The 24,115-nt window shown below is 41.5% G+C and overlaps 1 protein-coding gene across 1 annotated transcript in view; it reads left to right on the top strand.

The window, feature by feature from the left end:
* The window catches only part of LOC138723714 (BEN domain-containing protein 5-like), a 935,765-nt gene that overhangs the window by 845,734 nt on the left and 65,916 nt on the right, over window positions 1-24,115 (top strand). The window contains exon 11 of the mRNA XM_069863065.1: window positions 1,930-2,092. Within this exon, the coding sequence (XP_069719166.1) occupies window positions 1,930-2,092 (163 nt within the window). The remainder of the gene's footprint in view (window positions 1-1,929; window positions 2,093-24,115) is intronic.

The raw sequence follows: 24,115 nt of genomic DNA, 5'->3' as shown, positions 1-24,115 counted from the left end.
ACCCATATTCATCAGCTGATGCTTTTGTGCATTAGAAGTTCCACCACAGGCAGTCATTTGAACACAAAGCACTATCCATTTAAATCAATCCTTACTTGACTTACGAAGCAATCCCCAGAGATCATCTTCCTTTATCTTTCTGAAATTTAACTGAAGACAAAGTGTCCTTCAGTTTCAGGGTCTCGGTGGTCTTTCGAAGGCTTTTGCAGGAAGAAGTAAGAGAACATTCCCTCTGGTAGACGTCTTTGAGAATTTTTTTCCATAGACCAAATTAACAATTTCCCCATCAGTCCTTATGAGCACCTTACCTCCCTGTTCCATGGGTATTCAGAATATCCTCAAGGTTCCTACCAAATAATCTGGAGGAAATTATATGACATGTGCATAGCAAAATACATCCTGTGTACAATTTATCACAAAGCTAAATATTATGTTACCACAAAGACAACAAGTTGCATTTGAAACCTCCTATATATAATACTGATAAGAAACCTAATTCCATCTTATTCTAATTAACCCAGAAAGCCTCCCTTTTCATAACATGAGGGAGACTTCAAAACATTCAGAATGTTAATAAACCCACAGGTATTTCCATTCTATATATCTTCTGGTGCACACTATTCATCAAGAATTGTTGCTCATTTCAGTATTAATCTGATTTTCTCAGTCTAGAGAAGTTCAACATTTCCAACCATAGCACCTGAATTTTTAAATAAGAAAGAAATCTTATTTTCCATGTTTTGATAAAAGGTGGACTTGATAAATAGTAACATGGTGTTAGCAAGAAAATATACTAGCTTTAAGGCTCAAAAGAAGGACCCTGGATAGCTCAGAGAATTCACCATGGGCACGATGACTGAGCAGCAAGCTACGTTAAAAGTCCTTTATGTTCCAGTGGCAATATAGAAGTCTTAAAGCAGGAGATATCAGGACCTTTTATGCAATGTATTCAAGTCAGATCTACTAAGCTTTTTTTTTTCTTTTTTTTTCTTCTTTTTTTTTTCTTTTTTTTTTTTGTGGTGGTCACTAGCTTGTCCTGAGCAGAGATTGACTTGGTGTTATAGTTATGAGGTTTGTGAATAGAGTGTGATAACCAAAATTAAATCAGAATCCATTTTTTTGTCTAGCTGGTAGGAACAAGCTCTGAGACTTCAATCAACCTGAAGATGAGCTCCCCTTTAGTCTCCAGATGTCAGGTCTTCAAAGGAGAGCTAAAACTCATTTATGGAAATACTTGGAGTCCTCCTCTCCCCCCTCAAATGAATAATCATAAAGCCATAGGTTTCTTACAGCACGATCTTCAGTAATAGCACAAAATATTGCCTTTTATACTGTCCTGCTAATGCTGTAAAATAGAGCAGTATATTTTTCCACCCTGTGAGCAACACCCAGTTAACATTTAAATCGTGAAGTGGAGATTTGTGTGACCTAATTTAAGAACCAGTCAAATGTCTTAGGTGAGAAAGTTTCACCAACACATAAATGCCACTGTATTTCTATTTTGCTTTGAAGAGTCCAGGGTAAAGGTTGGGGAGAATGCCTATGTTATAGGGGAATGTAGTAGAGAGAAGGAACCCAATATTCAAATAATATTTCAGCTTAACTTTTGAGAATAGAGTATCTGGAAAGTTCACTTTCAACTCATGCTTATAACAGGCTTTCTTTGTATTCTCCAAAAGGGGAGAAGAAAAGGTGATGTTACTAGCAAGGTGAGAGTAATTTTGTGAAAGTCTGCAGGGCATTATTTATAGTCTGTGTGCCAAAACTATATTTCCATTCATGGTCTCTCCAGGTCATGCTCAAAAAATAGTGCAGTTTCATATAGTGTAAATGAGACTTGGCAATGTGAATTTTAACAGACTGCATCCCAGTCTCTCCCTTGTTCCACTCATGGACTCTGGTCATGTCTTTGTGTTCTTCCTCTTGCAGTCCAGTACATCGTTCAACAGAGATGCTGTGAAAGCAGGGACAGGACGGCGTTTTCTTGGTGGGCTCTTAAATGATACATCCTATTGCTACACTCTGGAAGTGTCATTCTACAGCTACATATTGGGTGGACCTAATTCTACTGTCCCCTACACAGAAGAAGCATGTATCCTTTTGAAAGCCTTCCTCCTCTTGAGCACGCATGAACTGGGCACTTAAGGTAAATACTTCTGTCTCAGTAAGTGTTTGCTGAAATAGGAACACACAAGTGGAAATGTGAGTCTGCTCCTGATGCTTTAATTTCCCTTGTATTGATTCTCCATACTGTGGAAATTCAAGAAGAAAAAGGCATATTAGATCAAATAAACCATTTCCCTCTTGTAGGAGATTGTCTCACACGCTTATTACAGAAACTAGTCCTGGAGAGGCTGTGATCCATTCCCTTCCACAGTCTTCCATTTCTTTCTTCATTTCTCTCCCTACCTCTCATTATCCTTGTGTTTGTACTCTTGTTTTAATAGCAAGTTGAAAGCATATCCTTAATACTAACTTAAAATATCTTCTCTGCCTTTAAACTGCAGTCAAAAGGCTCTAAAGGATCCACTAGGTTCTGCACCTGCCCCAGAGGCAGGTATTTAATGCCAGTTGACAAAGAAATGGCAAGCTAGTTCTGTAAACAAAACTGACAAAGTTGTTCACATTTTTGAGTGCTCAGATAAAAGCAATGTCTCATTTCTCAAAAAACCACACATCTATCTCAACGTATCAACAATTTGTAGAACTGTTCTGACTGGTCTTATGATCAGGTTTTCTGTTTTCCTTTTCTTTTTGTCACCGTGGTCAAACAAATAACCAGTACCCGTACTTCAAGCTTAGGTGTGTTTCATTTTGTCATTCTATCTTGGTACCTTTTGAAATTTCCAGAGATTTAGAAACAACACGTTGGGAGAAAAATTAGCTGTGACTGCCTACTTACCCCTCCACTGCATTACAGAGGTTGGTGAAGGTTTACAGCTTTAGGGTAGCAAGGAGGAAACTTTCATATGAGATGTAATTCTTCACCATCCATGCATATGTACACTATGTGGAAGTAAGAGCAAGAAACGAGGTGCAGAGAAAGTAATTCTTAATCATTGGGGGGTTCTGGTTTGACTCCTCCATTTAAAGTGAAATTTTGGAGGGGTTGACTATATTAAGGTGACTTATCAGCCTTGAGCATTTGGAATACAAGCGCTTTTTTTGTCCATTAACATACATTGCAACAAACTTATATGTAGTATATCTTGCCACTGAGGAAAAAATTATCTTTTACTGTTAGGTTTAGATATTTATTTTCTGATGTTAGTATTTCGGTGTTTTAAGAATATGTGCCTTAGTTTCACCTTTAATTTTCCTCCTCACTTAGTACTCGTTGCATGGACAACTGCTTATTTATCTTCCTTATTTCTCAAGAACAAGTTTTTGCAGTGAGGAGTGGGAAGAGTTCCTATACAAATGAGATCTTGATTCCCTTGAATATGTTTTTCTTCATGACTTGTAGATCATGCTGGTTTAGTTTCCATTTCCCTAGAGATATTTGCTTTGTGCTTCACATTATAGAGGTTTCAGGTGTGAGGTCTAACAGCTTTATCTATTTGCTTGGCTTGCCTTCTACGGACAGAGCCGCATCATTCTCAATTTATTAATTGTGACCATGAGCAGCTAGAACACAGAAAACTGGCCCCCGATCACAGAGATCCTCCTTGATGATGTATGGAAAGCTCAAGCAGCAGCTTGATTTCTACAGTTATGGTTTCACCTAGCTAAGTGAAAAAGCTGGTTTTGACTGGCCTAGCAGACAGCAAGTTGGGAAGGCTCTTTGCCCATGTCGTACACTCCACTGGCGTTTTGCCCTGATAGTTTTTAGTATTTCGTTTTCAGCTGAGGGATTCTATCAAGAGCGCTGCTTATGACAGCTCTTCCTCATGTGTGCAGTTTCCTAGTTTGAGAAAGAAATGGAGCTGCCTGAAGCAGTCTCTAGGCTGGTCTGCTCTAACACAGGAGTGGTTGGATTTATGCACATCCTATCTCGGAGGGGAGAAGTTTTATATCACTGAAGTGCCTGTGACCAAAAGTAAAACAATTGCAGAACGTTCCAATTTAGCCTGAACAGCTCTTCCAAGCTATCTGCAAGTCGGTGATGAATTAATGCTCAGATTTTTTAATGGACCTGAACCAAAGACACAGACAGTCAATTCATATTGGCCTCCAAGGACAGGTGTGCTTCTATTAACTATTTAGCTACATACAGGTAGCAAGTCAAGCAAATAAATGAAGAAAATACAGTGAGCCCAAAAACTGTGAACCGATAGGGCAAGTATTCAGGAAATCTACTTTCAAAAATGTATTTCCTAGGATTTTGTTCATCCCACTGTGATGTATTGGGTTGTAGGGTTTTTTTTTGTTGTTTTATTTTTAATAGAAAAAGGATCAGGGAGGCTAGAATTGTTGATAGTTTCTACTGTTGGATTAAGAACAGCAGACTGATACTCAGGCTCAAGTTCAGGGAATCCATGGCCTTGAACAGAAACTACAAATGAGATCACACTCCACCTTCAGAAACTAGCCATACTGGCTCCATGTAGACACCAAAACATATGAGGACCTCCAGGTTCTATGAAAATATTAATTTAGCATAACGTTGTTCCTGTTGACAAGCAAGTAAAATGCCAAAAAACTCTAAAGTGTCTTCTCTTTGCACTGGTGGCATTTAATTCTACCTGTCAGATTCTTTCCTTTACAGTATTCATGGCAAATAAGATCATAGTACTACCCCCTTTCATGACATAGTATAAATGGATTATGTTGGGGCTTTTTGTTGTATTTTTTTTTAATCTCTTCATGTTCCTCAGGGCTTACATGTTAACTCTATGAGGTATCCAAACTTCTATGTGAGACTGTAACAGATATATTTCTGCATTTGGTAAGATTACACATTTTTTACAGACATGTGGGACTGAAACATACTTGGTAATTATTGACATAAATGGATACCTTACATGCATGAAAATGGGAGACAGACTTTTAGTTTGTTAAACGTTATTTGAATTCTGACATTTTTAGTCTAGAGAGTAACTTTCTTCTACACGAAAAGTAAGAATTTTTTTTTAAAAAAGGAACAGAAGGTATCATTAAAAGTAAAAATCTGTTCCAAATTATTCCAGTTAGTATGACTGAATGCATTCTCCTAAATTAAATACCACAAATATTCAGAATTTAGAGTATTATACCTGGTATGTTCTATAAAAAGAAATTTGCTCCTGAGCCTTCACTATTTAAATCAAATCTAGGAGCAAAGGATCTTCCTGAGTTTGTGCAGGGGGTATATGTTTGGGACACATATGGTAGGATAATAGCATCCCATGGAGTGCTGGATGTTTCGCACCTTCTAATAAAGAGTTAACATGGTTGCATGAATGTCTCAGGCCTCAGTTAGCATTAGTTACTGCTGGAGTGTCTCTTCTATTTTCATCCTGCAAACAAAGCACTGCATCAGGTGTAAATTCCTAAACGTTTTGTTGTACTTTCCTTCAGAGGTATTTGTGTGTCTAGTAGGTCTGTGCCTACCTGATACGTACCTGGTGTATGAGAAATGTTAGGGATATGTTCTATAAGCCTGGCTCTGCAGAATACCCTATGATAACATGTGCTGTAGATAACAGTGAATGGACTCTGTTTTGAAGGCATAATAACAGGATTGTAGGCTTGTCAGTTAGTTGCATGGAAGTGGGCAGAGAAATTTGTAAAACCCTTCTCACACGTGTGCACATTCGGTGGTAACTGATTAAAAAGGCAGCACAGCAAGAGTTTGCACAGCACCAGTTAAAGAAGCTTTAAAATGAGCTGATATGCTTCCATTAAATACCATGTTTTACTAGGCATTTACAAGGCTCATGATACAAGGCACGCAAACTGTTCTGTAACATTCACCACCAGCTCAGCTGCTGAGCTGTCTAGATACATGCCAGCCTCGTAGCTGGGTAGGGAACAAAGGATAAAAGAGGGGGAGGAAGGATGAATCCCCAGCTGTAGGACTCCAAGTGCTGTTCTGAAAGCACAACCAGAATTGCTTTCCACTACAGCTGCTGATCACAGCTGTCACAGCCTGACCTGCGAGTGGCCAGTAAAGAAGTCTCACATCAACTGTTTTAAAATCTATTGGGTTCATTTTTTAGAGTGTTTGAACTGAATCCCTGCTGCACAGCAGGCAGCCCGTAAGAGAGCATAAAAGGTTTTACTCTTCCAAAGACCAGCCATGAGGTAGGAAAATAGAAATCATGGAGACTGGGCAAGAACTGGTATGATCTTAACCTGGTAGCTGTAGGGGAGAATCATCATGATGATGAATTGTGGTGGGCATCAAAACTGTTAACGTGTCCATGACTTTTTTTGTGTACTGTAACTTTAAGTCTAAGCTTCCTCCAGGTGGGGAAGGCCCTCATCCTATTTAGGCATCTATGTGTATGGCTTTACTCATTGCAATCACTTCTGACTGGAGCAGGATAATGGAACCTTGGACTGAGAGTCTGGTGGAACAGTTTTCTTTTGTATGGCTTTTCTAAGCATATCACTTGACTCTTTGATTTAATGGCTTTAGTATAACTCAGTGTAATAAAACTTTTTTGTAAAACAAGCAAACAAAATAACCAGAATAACATTTTGGAAGCCATGGGTGAAGAACACAGAGGAAAGAGACATATCCCAAGGTAGGTGTTTTCACATTATGATCAGCTATAGAATTATCTCAGTGCTTTAAAACAGTATAGCTGAACCAGTTATCAAAGATATCAGTTGGTATTATTCATTTCACTGAATGTGTTAAACTGGAAGCTTTGCGTCTCTTAAACAGGGTGTAGTTGCACTACTAAACTCTTCTGTTTATGGACATTAAAAATGTAGTTATGCGGCTACAGCCGCCGAATGAAAGCTTAGATTGACTAGAGTCTCTTCGGGTGTGTAACAGGAGCTTGCATCTTGGACTTTTGGCACAGTTGTCACCACTGAGTTCACTCTTATTCTTAACTTCAAGCAGAGTACCAGCCTGCTGCTTGACTGGAAACTTGAGAAATTAAATCCCCTGGAGAAAACAGTCATTTTCTTACATTCAAATTAAAGAGTACCTGGATCTCAGTAAATGCCTGTCCTGAGGAAAAGAAATCTATATGCAAAATACAATTCCAGTAAAAGCATCCATAACTTTTAGAGCTTCATGGACTTGCTAGTCCTCTAGGGCAAATGTACTTGATTATTTTGGGCTTTTTTACATTTCTTTTTTTGGCAACTGCCTGTCCTATCCTCCTAGCTCTGTTAGTGATATCTTTAAAAGAAGATCCTCATGAGCCAGATTATGGCCCTTGCAGGTTCATTTCCACTCAGTAAAGACAACATTACTAGCAAAAGCCAATGAGTTATGAAATGCTGTGCTGATAAAGCTGAGGGAGCTCTGCAGAGGTTATCTAGTGTGGCTTATGTTTGAACTTGAGTTAGAGCTTGTTGCCAAGATGATTTCAAATAAATTTGGCATATACTAAGGAAAAGACCTCCAAAGGTCTACATCTTCATCCTTCTTCTGCTGAGGTCCTAGAAACTGGCTCTTTTCTGTGTGTTGCAAAAAGTGTCAATAATCTTAATCCTGCAAATTTTCCGAAGAGAGACATCTGCACATCATCTCTCCAGTATCTGGTTATTTCTCAACACCATGTTTTGGGTTGTCTTTGAGGAAAGAAAACAAAATCTTCTTTCAATTCCCAGGTCTATGTGGAAGTGTCAAGGTTTACAGCCACAATTTCAAATGCTCTTAATATTACTGGAAGCACAGAGTTAAATTATAGAGTTGTAAAGTTACTTTATAGTGATAATGCTGTCAAGCATCAATATCTCTGCCTCAGGGCACCATGGAAACTCAGTTAATGATATAAGAAGCTGATATTTTTCAGAGTTGCAGCTGTTGGCTCATACCCAGAAGGAATCCGTGTGTTTGTTCATATTGGGTATATAGAGGGGGACCTGCTCAAAGAAAATTAAGAAACAGTGAAAGTCTGTTTAATGAAATGCAGTGGAATGGAAGTGCAAAGCAGTATATGGTGTTGCAGTATGTACGCCTTTTCCCTCCCTCACACAGTTCAATACAGTGGACAGTGCTGTAGAATAATACTTATTTTACTGTAAGAAAGGTTGTTTGTGGGGGAGAGTGGATATTTGTATGTAGATTTGTTTATCTAGTTGCCTGTAGCACTAACTGCATCAATCTATTCAGACACCGTCTGGGAGTATCAGTAAAGAAATGGAAATTAAGGCGAGTGACTACAGTCAACTTAGGAATATCTATTTTTTTGTAATGGATTTCTTAGCATCTGTATCCCAAAGTGCTTTGATAGCCTCAGATGAAAGACGCTATGAAAGTGCAAAGTGTTATTATAAAGGTGTTTTTTTCCCTTTTAAAGAATTTTTTTTTTCTGAAATGTAGAATATCAGAAGCATCTTCAAAGTATTTCTTGGGGATTTAACCATGTGATTCCAGTTGCCTTTTGGCTAGGAGCCAGGTATCAAATACCACATATGTGAGTGTGGAAAAGGTCTTGCAGTTAACTGCTGCAATAAGAGTGGTCTTGAGTGACTGGCTCATTTTTCTGTGCCCAGGTGCTTTGCATGCCTCCTGTTAGTAAGCCATTCACATGCTTTTCTGTGGGGAAGGAGGGAGAGCAGGTCAGACTCACAGGCCTGTTTTAAGTAGAACTGAAAGGGAGTTTGCGTGCTGGGGATCTAGTCTTGAGGGGAAGAATGAAGCATCAGAGGTACAGAGAACCAATCTGTCCTATCAGATTTTAAGGCACAAGTTAGACTGAGCACCATGGTTTGCTCCAGAGTTGAGCTGTCCTGAGCATTGTAAAGGAGGACGCTGTGATGGTGTAGATTAATTTTGTTCCTCTTGTGTACACACATTTCTTTCACAGGGATACTACGGTGCAGGGAAGAGATGATGAGGGTTGTTGTGGGACCAGAATATAAGCAGTGTGCATATCCAGACCCATAGAAATGTTTTCAAGTCAGCTTTAGACACAAATAAAGGAGCTTGTGGTATTTTAGGGGCACAAAGACTTCAATAGCTATGAGTCTGGAGTAGCGAATTTGCACAGGTTGACTTGAGAGCTGTCAAGATTTAGAACATTATTCGGGAGCAGGGACAATGGGTGCATAAGTGGCTCACAGAAACACATGTGCAAATATCGCCCCTGCTCCCTAACAGCAGTCTTCAACCACTGCTGGCAGAGAATTTGCTCTTTGGCCTAGCTAGGGCTGTATCCAGTGACATGGGGAGAGTGATCCTTCTAAGCCATCCAAGATGAGGATGCCCAGCTCTAAAAATGATCTTATACCCAATGCAACCTTTGGGGTTTCTGTTGAAACACTGCATGTTACCTGGTGCCAAACTGTCACTGAGGTTTTACTGATTGAAATCCTCATCAGTCGTTTCCATTCAAGCTATCAATGACTTATAGTTGCTATCAGGCCAGATAAATCAGTGGCCTGCAAGCAGAGAAGTCTCTTAATTTCAAATAGTTTTGATGGTGTTATAAAAAATCATAAAATTTGCCAGTTAATAACAATAATTAACACATTTTTCTATTAGTATTTCTTCTGCACACAGGAGAAAATAACTTAGAGCAAGCACAAGTGATGTATTCACTGAATGGTCAGAATGTGAAGTTGATTACATGAGTGATTGCAAATTGTGGCTAATATCAACTAGGGGAGGAGTTCCCTCCAGGCACTGCAATCCCTCATGGAACTGGCTTTCAAGGTTTTGAACACCTCGCTTATGAACAGTTTTTCTCATAAACTTGTATTTTGCCTTCATCTTATAAACAACTTAGACAAAACTAAGCATATAGAACTGATAAGAAGGCTCTTGGGTGCTTAGAGCACCACACAAATTCTATTAGATCCATCTTTAAAATAATTCTTTAGTAAATGTTAAATTCTTATTAGTAACACTTGCTAAACTTAAGTGCAAAGGAAAGGGCAAGGCTAATCTGAAAGGAAGAGGAGAGCAAGACTTAAAAGATATTAACAATTTGTTGGAAATGTCTGAGGGGAGTGGTTAATATGACTAAAGACTCACATCTGTAAGCTGAAGATTTAAGGTTGGGAGAGGGCTTTAGCCACTGCTGTGCTTTGGATCTTTCCCAAATGACAATGAGAATGAAGAGAAAAAAGCCATTCAGAACGAGGTGTTTTTCAAAAGACAATAAACAGAAAAATTGCCATGTCTCTGTGACAGCTATCTGTTTTTCTGCCAGTCTGTTTTGGTGTTCGTGTGTCTCTGTTTGTCACCTTTTTCCTCTTTTCTGTTTCTCTTTCTCTTTACTTCTGGCTGAGTCTTCTCCCTTGTGCCTGCCTGTCTTGCATCTGTATCCTCACCATCCTGCTCACAGTTTTAGGTCGTTACCCCTACCCCATGCCTTTCTCATCATCTCATCTGATTTTTTGCAGGTGGCATTTCATTAATCAGACACACCCAGCCTCTGCTTTTTGTTTACTTTGTGCTGTCTTTCACCTTTTTTTCTTTTATATTTTGCCACCTAAAGGCTTGGCAGAGCTTAGTGGTGATTGAATGGAATTCTAGGGTGGGAGCAGAAGTTATATTTTAGCTACCACTTCTTTAGTTCCAAATACCAACATCCTAGAAAGAAATCGGAAATTATTTTTTTTACAAAATTCAGCAAAGAAATTAGTGTCTGACTGTCTTCTTCAGCTGCTTGACCAATTGCAACTGAATTTGACAGTGATAAAGGTCTCAGAGATATTAGATTCCTATGAGTTTCATGAAAAATAGCTGGCTGAATGAGTAGAGAGTCCAAAATTAATCTCTCTAGTAGGGACAGCTGCATCTCTATTGTTAGAAACCAGAGGAGGACAGTAGGCATGAAAGTCACAGGAAACAGATTCCACATCTCCTTGCTTTCCTGGGCATGTCACTGGTGAGTAGAGACCCTGCTTCACTTTCCTTTTCTCTACAAAACTTTTACTTCTAACATCCTGGTAAACCTTAACAAAGAATATTTCATGGCATTCTGAAAAGAAAGTTTCACTTTCTCCATCAAGCCACTGTTGAAAGAGGTCAGAAACCTGGCAGGTACTGTTCATAGGTGTATTCATAGGAATATCCATTCAAGCCAAGGCTAACGCATGCCCACCCCAAGACAGCAGCATTCTCTGTCACTTAGAGGTGATCAATAAAGTCTGAATGTGTCTCAGGCAGAAACGAAAGATAAACTCCAGCTTTGATCTAGTGTTTAGAAACCCTCATGTTTTGATAAGAGCAGAATGGGTTTGATTCCCCCATGCCTCATCTCTGAACAGAAGAACGGCCAAATCAGCTCAGATCAAACCAAGTCCTCTGTAATATCTTGCCTCTGACAGAGGCCAGAAGCAGTTGCTGAGAAGAATATAATAACAGAAAAAGCGTATAACAATACTTCCCCTAAATATTCTTCCTGCTTCCAGTGATTCCTGGTTTGGGGATCCCAGAGTCAGAGATGTTGATTGTATCTGTAGTGACACTCAATGGATTTGTCTCCCATGCACCTGCATACATTTTTAGCATCAACAGCATTCCTTGCTAGGGATTTCAGCAGCTTCCTAGTATCTTGTTTGCTTTAAGTCTACCACCTGCAAGCTTTATTTTGTGATACCCAAGTGTTAAGCTGGAAGGAGCATTGAGCCCCATCTGCTTTTCCCATGGCACTCACATCAGTGCCCTTTTTTCACATTTTGAGTCTTCTAGCCTACCTAGTTATTCACTGTCTGAGTATTTATCCTCTACACAATAAGCAGAAAAATACTACCAGGTCAGAATAATTACTTTATTTCTAGAGTTGATATATCATTTTACACTTTCTTTCTAGGTATGCACAACCGTATGAGTTGCTAAGCAATGGAGAATTAACTCCAGTGACTCTAATGACAAAGCCTGTATTTGCTGCGCGTTATGACTTTTAACGGTAGTCCAGATAAATCCTGCCCTGATCACGCAAGCAGCAAGTATAAGCACCAAAATGGGAGATACGATGCTTGGTTTCAGAGCACACACTGTAATCATTATGTGTTCAGTTCCTCATGCACTTAACAGTCTGTATGTGCTCTGCTGTACTTTTCTTTTTTTCCCAAAATTTAGAAGGGATTCAAAGCTTGTTAAAAAAAACCTGAATTTCTGTTCAGCATAGGTTGGAGTTCTTGTCATCTGGCTAAAAGAATCTAGGAAACTCCTGCTCAAGGAATACATGGTTTTTGAAAATTGCAACATCCCAAATACCTTGCTTTCTGTCATTATGATTGGTGTGCATCACTCTTCCTCAGCAAACTGACTTCTGAATAACATGCTCCCTCAGTCAGGTTGCATTCATGATTCTGCCAGGCTAGTGATTTCTTTTTCTAAAGCTAGGCAATCCTTATTAAACCAGCAACTGTCATCTGTTGCCACAAAAGACCAAATCATAGGTGACAATCCATTCATGTTTTCCTTATCAGCCAGTCCCTTAAGGAATCCAGTATGTAGGTTAACTGCTCAAGACTTCTTACATAACAAAGAGGGATCTACAGAGTCACATGTAACAAAAGCTCACATTGGACTGGTTTCTGCAGATATTCAGCTGGCGCAGTGTTGCAGGAAAAGTACAATGTGAGATCTCTTTCCACCATATTAATCCATGACAAATCTGAAGCTTCCTTTCAATAAAACATTAGCAGGCCGTTCAAGTGGAGCATAGCTGGTTTAATCAAGGTAGGAGATGGAAAGAAGATCCAGTTGTCTTCCTGGTGACTTTCTGCTGGAGAGGCAGCCAAACTGCTAACACTCCTTCACGGTGGAGCCAGCACTGCATGATTCTGCCAACCCAAGGGGAGAGATTCTCCAGTACTTCAGGCCCATTATTCCTGTTTTCAAGCCTCTTCTTGGTGTTTCTGTGGATTCTTCAAGGTCTGGTAAGTGGCTGGATCTGTTGGCAGAATGCAGCCTCAGGCTGCTTGTCTCTTACTGTGTCGCAGTACTAAATACCTTGTCTTGAGAAGATGCCTATGACTGTGCCTGATGGCAGTCTCACAATCTCATATTCTTGTTGTGACACTGTGAAGATTAGAGACTGGGCTATTTCTGGGCCAACAGGATTATCATCCTAGTCTCCCTTCTTCCTTACTTAATGATTCTTCTCTATACTGCATCCCTCATGTGTCTGCCAAGTAGAATTTGTTGCATTGACTTTCTTTCCAAAGCCTGCCCAGAAGGACAGCTTTCCTTCAACCAGGATACAGAAAGGGCCTGTGTCTCCAGAACCGTCAATATTTTTCTTGAGATGATAAATGAACTGCCAATAAACCAAGGCAGCTGCCAGATCCTTCTGAGAAACAGACCTTCAGACCCAATTTATCCGTGCTTGGTTTATTTATGTGTCTGGAAACTTTTGAGATGCAAACAGAGGACTAGCCACTCTGAGGCAGTCACTGAGAATTAGACGCTATAGATAGATATGGTGCTAGCCTATATCAAACAAGAAAATGTCTTGAGATTCATCATATGGAACACCACAGGAAAGAAACAAAACTCTCAAAGCCAGACCAAAATTTTCATACTTGCTGTATCATCCAGTTTGTTTTTCTCCACCTCTTCTGGTCTTTCTTGCATCTAATTAAGGGTTTTACATAACCTCTGAAATTTGTGTTGTCAAGATTTTTCTGTGGAGATGAGACATGACTGGTCATATTGTGCCTAGAGGGATGGGATTAGTGTGTGTGCTTCAACAAGTATGGCTTGTAGGGAGACCAATCTGGTTTTGAACCAGCTGATACAGTTGGAAATAGCAGACAGTCTGTGTGTTTAAGAGTCCTTTTGCTGGGCAGTAGGTGTGTATGTGTGTTTCACATACGTTCACCCCCAAATTTCTGAGCGTATTTTTTCTGGTTCCAACTAGAGAGATTTCTCAGGGGTATTATGTTTGGTCAAGTTTTATGAAAACAGGCAGCTGAGCAAAGGAATGAGACTCAGCTGACGCCTCTGCTGGGAAAAAGGCTGGAGCGAGTTTATGTGTTATTACACACCAGAGGGTCTGTACGGGGGAGGCGCTGTAAAATGCTCCAGCTCAGGGAGAATTTCAGCTGGCACAAAACCCATATTGCTGGAGAATCCCAGGCTAGAGACTGGGTCTCGATAGTCGCACTGTTGGTGGGACAATTACCTCCTATTTCAAAATAAGCCTGGCCTGACACAGAGCCGTGTGACCCAGGAGCACAAGCTCCAGCTCTTTGATGATGGGGGAGGGGGGAAATGAGCAAATCCAAGGCAGGAAAACCAGTGAGGATGAGCACTCAGGGTCAGCCCTTGGGAGGAGGGTGGAAGCTCAGCATCCTGGTGCCTCTTTGCACCTCCCTGTGGCTATTCCCCAGTGCAAGATCTGGGCTAATGAAGTGATGCCCCTTCCCCACCTGGCCAGCCCCAGGCAGCACAGCTGACTCTTGCCTGTAGTTAAAGTGCCCTCTTCTGGCACGAAACGTTCGTTCCTCAGTGGCAGTCGATTGAAGAGAAGTTTTTCTTATGGTTGCTGATATCAGAAACAAAGCAGGTTTTCTCTTCCTTTGCTTCCCCTCTGTGTCTCAGGCAATAGCGGTCAGAGAAGAAGGAGCCTCCCTGCTGTATCAGCCGGGCTAGGTCAAAGCTTTTCTGTAGTACAGTACTACGATGAGATTTTGTTTGTATCTGAGGTTATTAAATAAAGATTTTATTTTGTTTCCTCTCTCTTTTGTCTTTTCTTTTTCCTGCCCTATCTTTAGCTGGTATAAATCGGTATCTCTCTTGATTTACACCAACTGAGAATTTGGTGGCCTTTTCCTGCTTATATTTTCTGCTCTCTATCACGTAAATCGTCCCTTGGCTATTCTTGACCTGTTGATGTCAACAGTTTTCACCGTGAATTCCAATGGGATCCAGATTTGACCTTTATTGATTAGCAGAGAATGCTTGGTGATGAAATGTGGGGAGAGGGGAATGTGCAGCTGCTGTCATAGATGTTCCCGTACTGAGCACTCAGTTGGAAAAGGAAACTTTTCATAGACTCGTTAATGTGAATTCAAGGTTAGTAGTACATAGCACAGCAACTGCATCTGTCTGCAGAGGGATTTAAAATCAGCCTTTAATAAGAAAAAGGAGTTTCCTGCACTGCTTTATCACATCAGTTACCATCAGAGGCCTTTGCATGTGCTTTGGATTTTTCTCTATATTTAAGGGACATTTCAAGCCATAATTGATTATAGCTGAATTTGTGTTACAAAGAAGGGAACAGCAGGTCAGGACATTTATGTTATGAGACGAGACTGAGCCTGATTCCTATTTAGATCCTTTATAGCAGAAGGGTAGTGTTTTTTCCCCTGGTAACAAGCAGTGTCTTGGCTATTGAGTACGATGCTGTATTAATAATTTTGTACTTATTGCAGGCTCTCTGAATGCAAATCTCTCACGCACAAGCTGGATTGGCATAAACTAGTTTAGGAATCACACATACAATTTGTACTGCCCTCCACAGGGTTTATGAGGAGGAAAAGGAGCTGGAGTCAGGACTGCCAGGTTTTGCAAAGTGCTGAGCTGGAAGTGAAAATCCAGCTTCTCCCTTCAAGGTGAAAAGGACATAGAAGATTCTGGTGGTTGTGGTCTGCCTGAGGATCTTTCTGCAGTGGTCCCTGCTGTTATATGCACTTTAAAACTGTCATACGCTGACATTGTTTTTTCTTGGTCATTTCGCTATTAGTTAAATAAGGTCTCAGGACTGAAGTTCAGAAAATGTAGCTTCTAATAATGTGATTTTATTTAAACTCCATGCTTCTGTGTTTCATCTTGCATTACTTCTCAGTCCTGGGTGCTTAGATGTCATTCAGACAGACATGGTCTGTGGCTGAGGATAAGTATAGCACCCTCGCAATGTTGCTGCACTGAAACCAAGAGTGCAAGGACAGATAAGATCATGTGCCAAGAACTGCGATCAGACAAGCTAAGAGTTTCCAGGCCAATACAAGTTGAGATATTAAAGTACTTAATGTGAACTGTCATCATTCAAGTTAATAAAAAATACGAAAATACTCAAAATTTACATTATGACTTCCAAAAATATTATCCCAAATATTACATAAGGGTAAAGTGAACATAGCAATCTTCTCACATTTCATTTTAAGGGCACTGTTCTGCATAGAAAAATATATATTTGTGAGTGCATGCATACATTAGGTATGCATATTTACCAGAACTTTTTTCTTTTTTTAAGTATTTTCTCAAGATACATGAGGCAAATTAATTATGACAGAAAGAGAAACTTTCAGGCCTCTCTTTGTGTGTGGGAGCTCCAAGTTACCACTGCAATGAACAAAGATGCCCCTCTATCAGTCCTCTGCAGACAGCCCTGGAACTGGAGCAGCCTGGAGTAATGGTGCTGAGAAGTCGGTATGATAACAAGGCAAAGCAAAGTATAGCCTAACAGGATGACAGCACAAGGCAGCAAAAATAGGCGGCTTTTGTATGACTATAATAGCACCACCTGCTTTCAGAACGTTAGTCATCCTGTAAATGTGTCCATTCCAGTGAATATCCTTGAGGGAGCTGACACAGAAATCCATAGAAACGAGGCACAGAATCTGAGCAGAGAAAAGGGAGAAGAGCAAGGACTCGCTTGGCTGAAAGAAGCCTGCTGGTGGGGGGAAGGGGAGCAGCCTGGAAATGTGTGTATGCATGTGTGGGTGTGTATGGGGTAGCAGAGAAGTGCATATGCTTCTCGAAGGGAAGAATTTATTTCCTTCTCATCAAACCTCAGCCCCTGCTGCTTTCTTTGATTTTTCTCTAGGAGGGCCAATCTAGGCACTCAGTGATGATAAATAACCCTGTGTTAGAAGGTGACATGCACAGTGACACGATAATATGGAAAGAAAGAGTAAAACCCAAAGGGACAGAGTTTCTGTGTAGTTTATTTATTTCCCAAGTGTGCTCTGCAAAGCTGGCAGTTTGGGAACCTCATCCCACTGGTTTCTCATGCAGCCTTGTAGGGGGTTGGGGGTCGTAGGGAAGCCTAACAAACCTCAGACCTTGTTAGCATAAACAGTCTCCGAAAAAAAGCTGTATTTTTCCTAGTGAGCTTTGTTTGCAGCGACCTTGGTAGGACGCTTCAGCCCTGTTTTGATTAAGGGCATTTGGGGACCTTGTATTTGATCTGTAGTTAAGGGGTAGCTCTGCGTGTCAGGATACCTGTGTGCCTTGCCTGGCCTCAGGCGAGTCTCGCAATCTTCCTCACTGCTTTTCCCAGTTAGCAGGCTTTTCAGCTTTGCAATTGTAACGGGTTTTTTAACATTGAATTTGTGTGCAATTTCCTGGATTTTGTCAAAGCAAACTGAGAGCAGAAGTGTTGTTGTGCTGACACACACAGTATATCAGCAGGGCTGAGCCTTCAGCTTCACTGAGCAGGATGCTGCTGTTTGGGATAACAGAATAGCAAGTTGCCGTTCTGTTGGACCAATGTTAGGAAAGCAAAAAGGTACGTTTTGCCAGAGGGTTTCCTGGCCATTTTACTGACAACTAGAGATGTTAAGACTCGGTGATCTGAATTCTGTTTGTGGCTCTGTAAAAAGCTTGCACACTTGGTGACTGTTCTTTCTCCTTCCAGCCTTTTCTTGGATGAAAATGCAGGACAGGAGAAATGGTGTCGTCTAGACAATGACATGGGGCTAGGACACAGTCTAGTGAGATAAAAGGAGAGTGGAACAGGCATACAGGGCAAAGTGATTTGCCTAAATCTGCACAACCATATCTCCTGACTCCTTCACTCTCCCTCCTGTGGCTTCTCCTTAGGAGATGAAGTTGATTGATTGAAATTGCCCTTTTTACTGATTACCATTTTAATAATCTAACCAGTAATGTCAGAAATCCAGCATGAGGGTTTTGTTGGGTTTTTTTGCTGCAATCTGTTTGTTACTTGCATTTCTCTCAGGTGGGCACCAAAATAGGACTAGTTGGGTTCTCTGTCTATTTACATTTGGGTTTGTGCTCTTGTCAATCAGGTATAGCACAGTGTTACTGCTGCAGCTACATTCTCATATGACAGGGGTACATTCTCATTACAAGGAAGTGAAAATTAAAACAAAATCACACCCTCCCCCCCAATAAATCAATCTGCAAAAATAAATCTTGATCTCATAGGTCTTGGGAAAAAAATTTCTTTGTGTATCCATGAATGCTTCATCTCCTTGGTGATTGTCATCTTGTGTAAAATTTCTGGTTTATGAGTGTGGGATAGAAACCACTACTGTCTTCTATTTTGATATTTCTGTCTCCTCACAGCCCCCTTTGCCTGTTCTCAGTTGCATCTCATGCTACATCTGACTTGTCTTTGGTGCTGATAGGGAGTATTTGCCTTGGAGTCTTACTTGCACTTAAATGACCACCCAGTTCCTTCTAGTTTTTAAATAGGTGAATAATAATGAAGCTTCATGCCCTGGGGTTTGATTCTTGATGGGTTTTCCAACATGCCATCAGCTTGCAAATAAATAATACCTGTAAGAAAAAGGGACTAAAATTATCTTGGTTCTTTTTGCTGAGAACCAAAAGGACCAGTGGCTGGAATGCAAGAAGAAAAGGCATTTCCATTCCTCGCTCATTTGGCTGGCAGCATAATCACTCAGAATAATATATCTTCATTGGAAACTTAGATGAAAATGGAAGAGGAATGAGAGTGCTTTCAGAGATGAAGCTGGGAGGGGGCTTTTGTCACTGTAGAAGCCCAGCCCCAGAGGGAGAGCAAAAGGGCTAGAGAAGCCCCCTGGCTGCTGGGTCCAAAATGGCCCTCGGTGGCTGCACCTGTTCTCAACAGGTCACACACCCCCCTCCACCCCCCCAGCCCTGGCCTGTGCCCCCTGTTCCCTGGAGCCCCAGGCTGTGAGAAGCAGGGGTTGCGTGTTTGCCCTGCAGTGGCCCCCATACACACCTGAGCAGCGTGCAGAGGCCCGAACAGGGCCAGGAATAAATTGAAGAGATCTAGAGCAGCTGGCTACCTGCTGTGCTAGCTCTTTAACCCTTCAGGAGCTAGTGCTTTCCCACAGCCACAAGAGCAAACAAGGACAAAAAAAAAAGCAGCCACAGAGCTGAAACATTTTATTTCCCCTACTGGGTCTGCCAATTAACCCTGTCAGGAGCTACAAAACCACACTGGGCACATCAACAGAAAATGAGCTGAGGAGGGAGAGTGTTTGAGGAAGGCAGTGCAGAGATATAATCAGCTCCCCGTCTCCCTGGAAAAGCTGAGCTGTGGCACAGGATCTATGGGAGCAAGTTTGCAAACACCTCCATGCTTCAGAGACTGCTGCAGGGCAAACAGAAACACTGAAGACCAGCTCTGGGTGGAAGTCTGTCTCCAAGCTATCTGGTTGCTGTGTGTCCGACCCTTTGCAAATGCCACTATTCCTTTCCACTCCCTGGTTGCTGTATTATCTGTGTTGGCTTTGCAGTGTGCTTGGGGGTTTTGAAGAAGGCTGGAGGGAAGATAGAGGCAGAAAAGGCTTCCTCTCTCAAAAAGCTGAGACTCCTCATGCGGGACTGCTCTCGATCTGCTTCAGTGTCTGTGTCTGCACGTCTTCTCTGCAGCATTAGGCGAGCTGATTGCCTCTTCCTTTGCTCCAGGTAGTGGAAAGTTTGAAGTGGACTGAAAATAAGGGTAACTAGATAAGTTGGATGAAGCATGGGTCGCCCAGGAGGTGTCTTGATTGTTCCCCTTTGACAAGCACATCTAATGATGTGTAGAGAGTGGAACCAAGTCAAGAGACAGCGGGCAGAGCAGGGCGCTCAGCCTGTTGTCACCCCAAGGGAGGCTTGGTCCATTCACTGGGAGAATGATGAAGAACTGGCTGTACACTGGGGCTGTTTGGCATCTTGGGTGCAAGTTTGTTGAAGTAAGTTGGCTAATTTGCTGCAGCATCAGCCTCCTGAAATCAATCAAGTGACACCAAAGCTGAAATTTGTCCCACAGTTACCTCTGTAGCCTTTGCACCAGTGAAACCATCTATCCAAAGCACAAAAACAGGCACAGTGTTTAATTAGTCTTGCTTTTATTACTTTCTGTAGAAAGCAATCCTTCATTCCACTTTTTACGTTCTTCGGGAATAAAAATCGGTTGTTGCCCCATCTGCTGTGGGACCTTCTGACTGGTAGAATGATCCCGCGTGCAGTTAGGGGTGAGCCTAGACCAGCCCTGCAAAGCCCTCTTGCCTCCCTGGCTTCTTGCCACACCACACATACTTCACTGCTCCCTAATCCTCTCAGTGCTAATTGCTTTTCTAGTGCCTCTTGGATGCTGGTGAGCTCTCCCAGCCTCGGCAGAAAAAGGTGGGATGGCTTTGGCTGTGAAGAATAGCACAAAAGGAAAAAGAGGGACTGTTTTGGAATTGAGTGATACAGAGTTAACATTCTGCCTCTCAGGCCATGAAATCGATCTTCCAGGTGAATTTCTGGTCTCTCAAATTCATTTTGGGCACAACACGCATCTCAAATGCAACTGGCTGCATCTCTTGACGTCAGTAAATGCTTTCTTCCCTTCAAAAGAACACAGTTTGGATTTCATCTTGTTTTTACACCTTCACTTCTCCTTGTAAGGCTCATTGTCACCACTGGGTCTGGTGTCATCCAACTGCGGCAGTGAGACCAACACTCTGTGCTGCAGAAATTCCCAGAGCACAACACTCGGCAGCTGCCAAAGCAGTATGCTGGCACCTGCTCAAGGCAAGAGAGAGAGAGAAATATCACTTTGTCTGCTTCCCTTCATTGCTGCCCACCAGGAAACCAGCAGAGACAGCACTTCGCTCCTCTGCTTGAGAAACATGCAGGTTAGATGAGCAAGGATGACACCTTGAGCCTTTTTGGCCTTTTCAACAACCCTTGTTCCCTTTGTCTCATGCTACTTTTTTCCCACTTGGATTGCTGCTGCCCGATTTCACCACTCCCTGGAAGGCTGGCCAGGAAGAGCATTTTGTTGTGCTCTTCTTCTGCTGTTTCTCATCTGCCAAAGTCCTTCCTTTAAATGGCACGAGTCTAATTATTTTAGGCGTGAGAGCTGGCAATGGCTGCATCTGGCCAACAACAAAAGGATACTTTAAGCAAGGCAGCTCTGAGGAAGATCACGCATTTCTGATGGCTGTGGAGACAACTTTCCTCTCATGAACTTTCTCCAACCAGCCCCATTCCCTTCTAACTCATGGGTGGCTGCTGTCTCCTTGTCTTTCCATCTAAATTGAAGTGATAATAAACATACTAAACCCCTTCTTTGTGAAAGAAATTCTGCAACTTGAGAATGTCAGCTCTTGTGCTTCTCACTTTTCCAGCTAGCTCAGCTCTAAGCCACTGAGCAGCCAGTCTGAATGACAAGAGGAGGCATCCCAAGGTCAGATATTACAAGGTGTGCGTGTAGGAGAAGGGTTCATTTAGTGCTTGTAACAGATCTGCCACGAACGTTACAAAACCGGCTGCAGGTACAGAAGTGCAGTGAAAGTGGTGTGCTGATCCTTGCCTGTTTGGACCTACCCAGGGCCTTTCTCTGAAACTGCTAACAGGGGGGTGGGAATGTTTGTAGGTGTCTAGTAATGGTTTGGAAGGTGTTGTGCTGGCCTGGGGACCTGAAATGTGCACACACTGTGTGCATAGTTCCCTTGTCAGCCAGGTCATCCTTTCCCCAATCTTTTAACAGCAGAAGTAGGAGCAGGATTGTGCCCAGCCTGCAAAGCTGGCCATGATGCTTTCCCCCTCCCCCTTGAAGATGTAAGCTCCCAGGGTGATCTGAGAAGGTTATCAAGGCCCATACACTTATTGGTGAGCTGCACAGCTTCTTGTCCGCTGTCGTCCCTAAACCTGCTGGATCTTTCTTCTCTTTCCCTCACTGCTCACCTCGTATTCTCCCCTGGTCTGCAGGCTAAAGCATGCTTCCAAGGTCAGACTCTGTCATCTCCTCTCTTTTGAATGTTGTCAAACTCTTAATATCCTTGATATTTGTCAACTTGGAGTTCCACAGGTTGCCAGTGAATATGGGGGATCAAGTGTCCTGAGCAAGCCCTTCATACAAGGTCAAGATCTGCCTGGTCTGGCCTCTCAATAGCAAAGCTATACACATTGGCAAATCTTCTGCTTGACTGAACAGATATAAAACTGAATTAAACTGGGAGATGTGTAACTATATCAACCCAGAATGGCTTTACAATTCCTAGATATAGAATGAAGAAATATTTTGTTATATTTATTTTGAATTGTATTATGGAGAAGATCTTTCCCTCCTAGGGAAATTGGTAGAGATAGTGCAGAAACAGGAAATAAACGTTCATTCCAGTGCAGAGAATGTAACCACACCAGGCAGCAGAATATTCAGGCAATGAATCCACCCAAACTTGTTTCTGTGTCCCACTAGGATGAAATGTAGAAAAATGTCATAAACCAAATCATGATTTAACAGTTAAGAGTGAATCAGGTAAAAAACCAAATCTTTCTTCCTGGTGCTATTTGCAGCACAAGGCAGAATACAGGGAGGTAAATTACATTTCAAAATCAGTGTTCTTTAGAGATGGGCCAGTTTATCAGGAAAGGTTGGAATTGTTCAAGACAGATTTTTTTTCTATGCATCAAAACAGTTCACATGGGACTCAAGACTTTGCTGGTCTGACTTCAGGCAACATTATGTACTTTGATAAAGCTTTTAGTGGTAATAAAATTTTATTGAATAGTACTAAAGATGAAGCAAACTGGGAAACATAAGGCAGAGGAAACTCTGAAGTATTCACCCAGTTTTTGTAAACGAGGCATCAAAAATGTCCCGATCCAGAGCATGCACCAGACCTTTATCTCAACAGCCACTGATCCAGTTGTGATTCCTAATTTAGTATCTAAATATTAGGTACAGCAGTAACTCAAAGATTAGGACTCTGTAAGAACATAAAAATGAAAGAAGGTACAGTAGCTTATGAACAAATAAAAGACTTTTTTTTTTCCCAAAGCTCATTCTGAAAGAGAGGAGAAAAATTACTTTACAAATAATAAAAGGAGCACTGTTTCTGAACTTGTCATGCCTTGACCTCATATGGAAGGCTTACTTAGTAAGACCAACACCCAAGATTTGGAGAGCAGAACTACTATGATTCCTTCAATCCTGCACTGGTAACACAGCATTACTACCCCTCTCTTCATTCAGAAGGCCACTGGATGGGTGTAGCTGATACTGGCACCGTGATCACTACCCAGACACATTTATGTCCAGGCACAGGGCAAATGCTCCCTGGTGTTGGACTACAGCTCTCTGTGGGGATTTTCCAGGTTCTGTGTGCCCTGCAGTAGAGGAATGTGGCTCCCATTGTGACTGTGTGTGACACCAAATGAAGAAAAATTTGAGTGATTTGCAAAATGCAAAGCGTTTGTTTTTTTGAGTTACATTTGGAAATGACTGGGATTCACTATAGGCAGGATAGTGTGTAGAAGTGGGGACTATATGATAAGCTTGTTTATGTTATCCTAAGAATGATAAAGTAAATTAGGATATTATAATATGTTGGTTAACTAATGGTAAAGTACAATGCCTGTCATTCATATTTTTTTCTTTTTTTCCAGTGTGGGCTTGTTTCTTGTGGTGTGATTGAATTGTACTGGGAAAAAGATCTTTCCATGACTCCTTGGATGTCTAGCAGGCTGTGAGGCATGCTTGTGTACAAATCCTCTTAATTCCTTTGTAAACTTCGGGGAATAGAAACCACTGATAGTGGAACAGGGAAATTTGTACCATTCTGCGGATTTGTGGTCCAGAGGTATTTAGCTTAGGGTAAGAAATATAATGTCTTCTTTATTCTTACGCTAGAGGAGGTGACATTCATAAAAAGGTTCAAAAAGGAGTTCAGCTACCCAATCATAACACCTCAACAACGTTGCAAACAATTTAGACTAGCTAATATAATATTTTAACATATAGCCAATATTGAAAGACTACCTAAAAAAAGGGCAGGTAAGATGCTCTCACTACATAGATTGTGCTCTGTGTATTTTTGGCCTGATGCAATGTGCATTGAAGTCAGGAGCAAAATTACTGTGAATTGAACACTGAAAGACCAA

This window comes from Phaenicophaeus curvirostris, chromosome 8, assembly GCF_032191515.1.
Source record: "Phaenicophaeus curvirostris isolate KB17595 chromosome 8, BPBGC_Pcur_1.0, whole genome shotgun sequence".
NCBI classification, from domain to species: Eukaryota; Metazoa; Chordata; class Aves; order Cuculiformes; family Cuculidae; genus Phaenicophaeus; species Phaenicophaeus curvirostris.
Note: the sequence above shows the minus strand (reverse complement) of the source record. Positions and strands in the feature narration are given on the sequence as shown.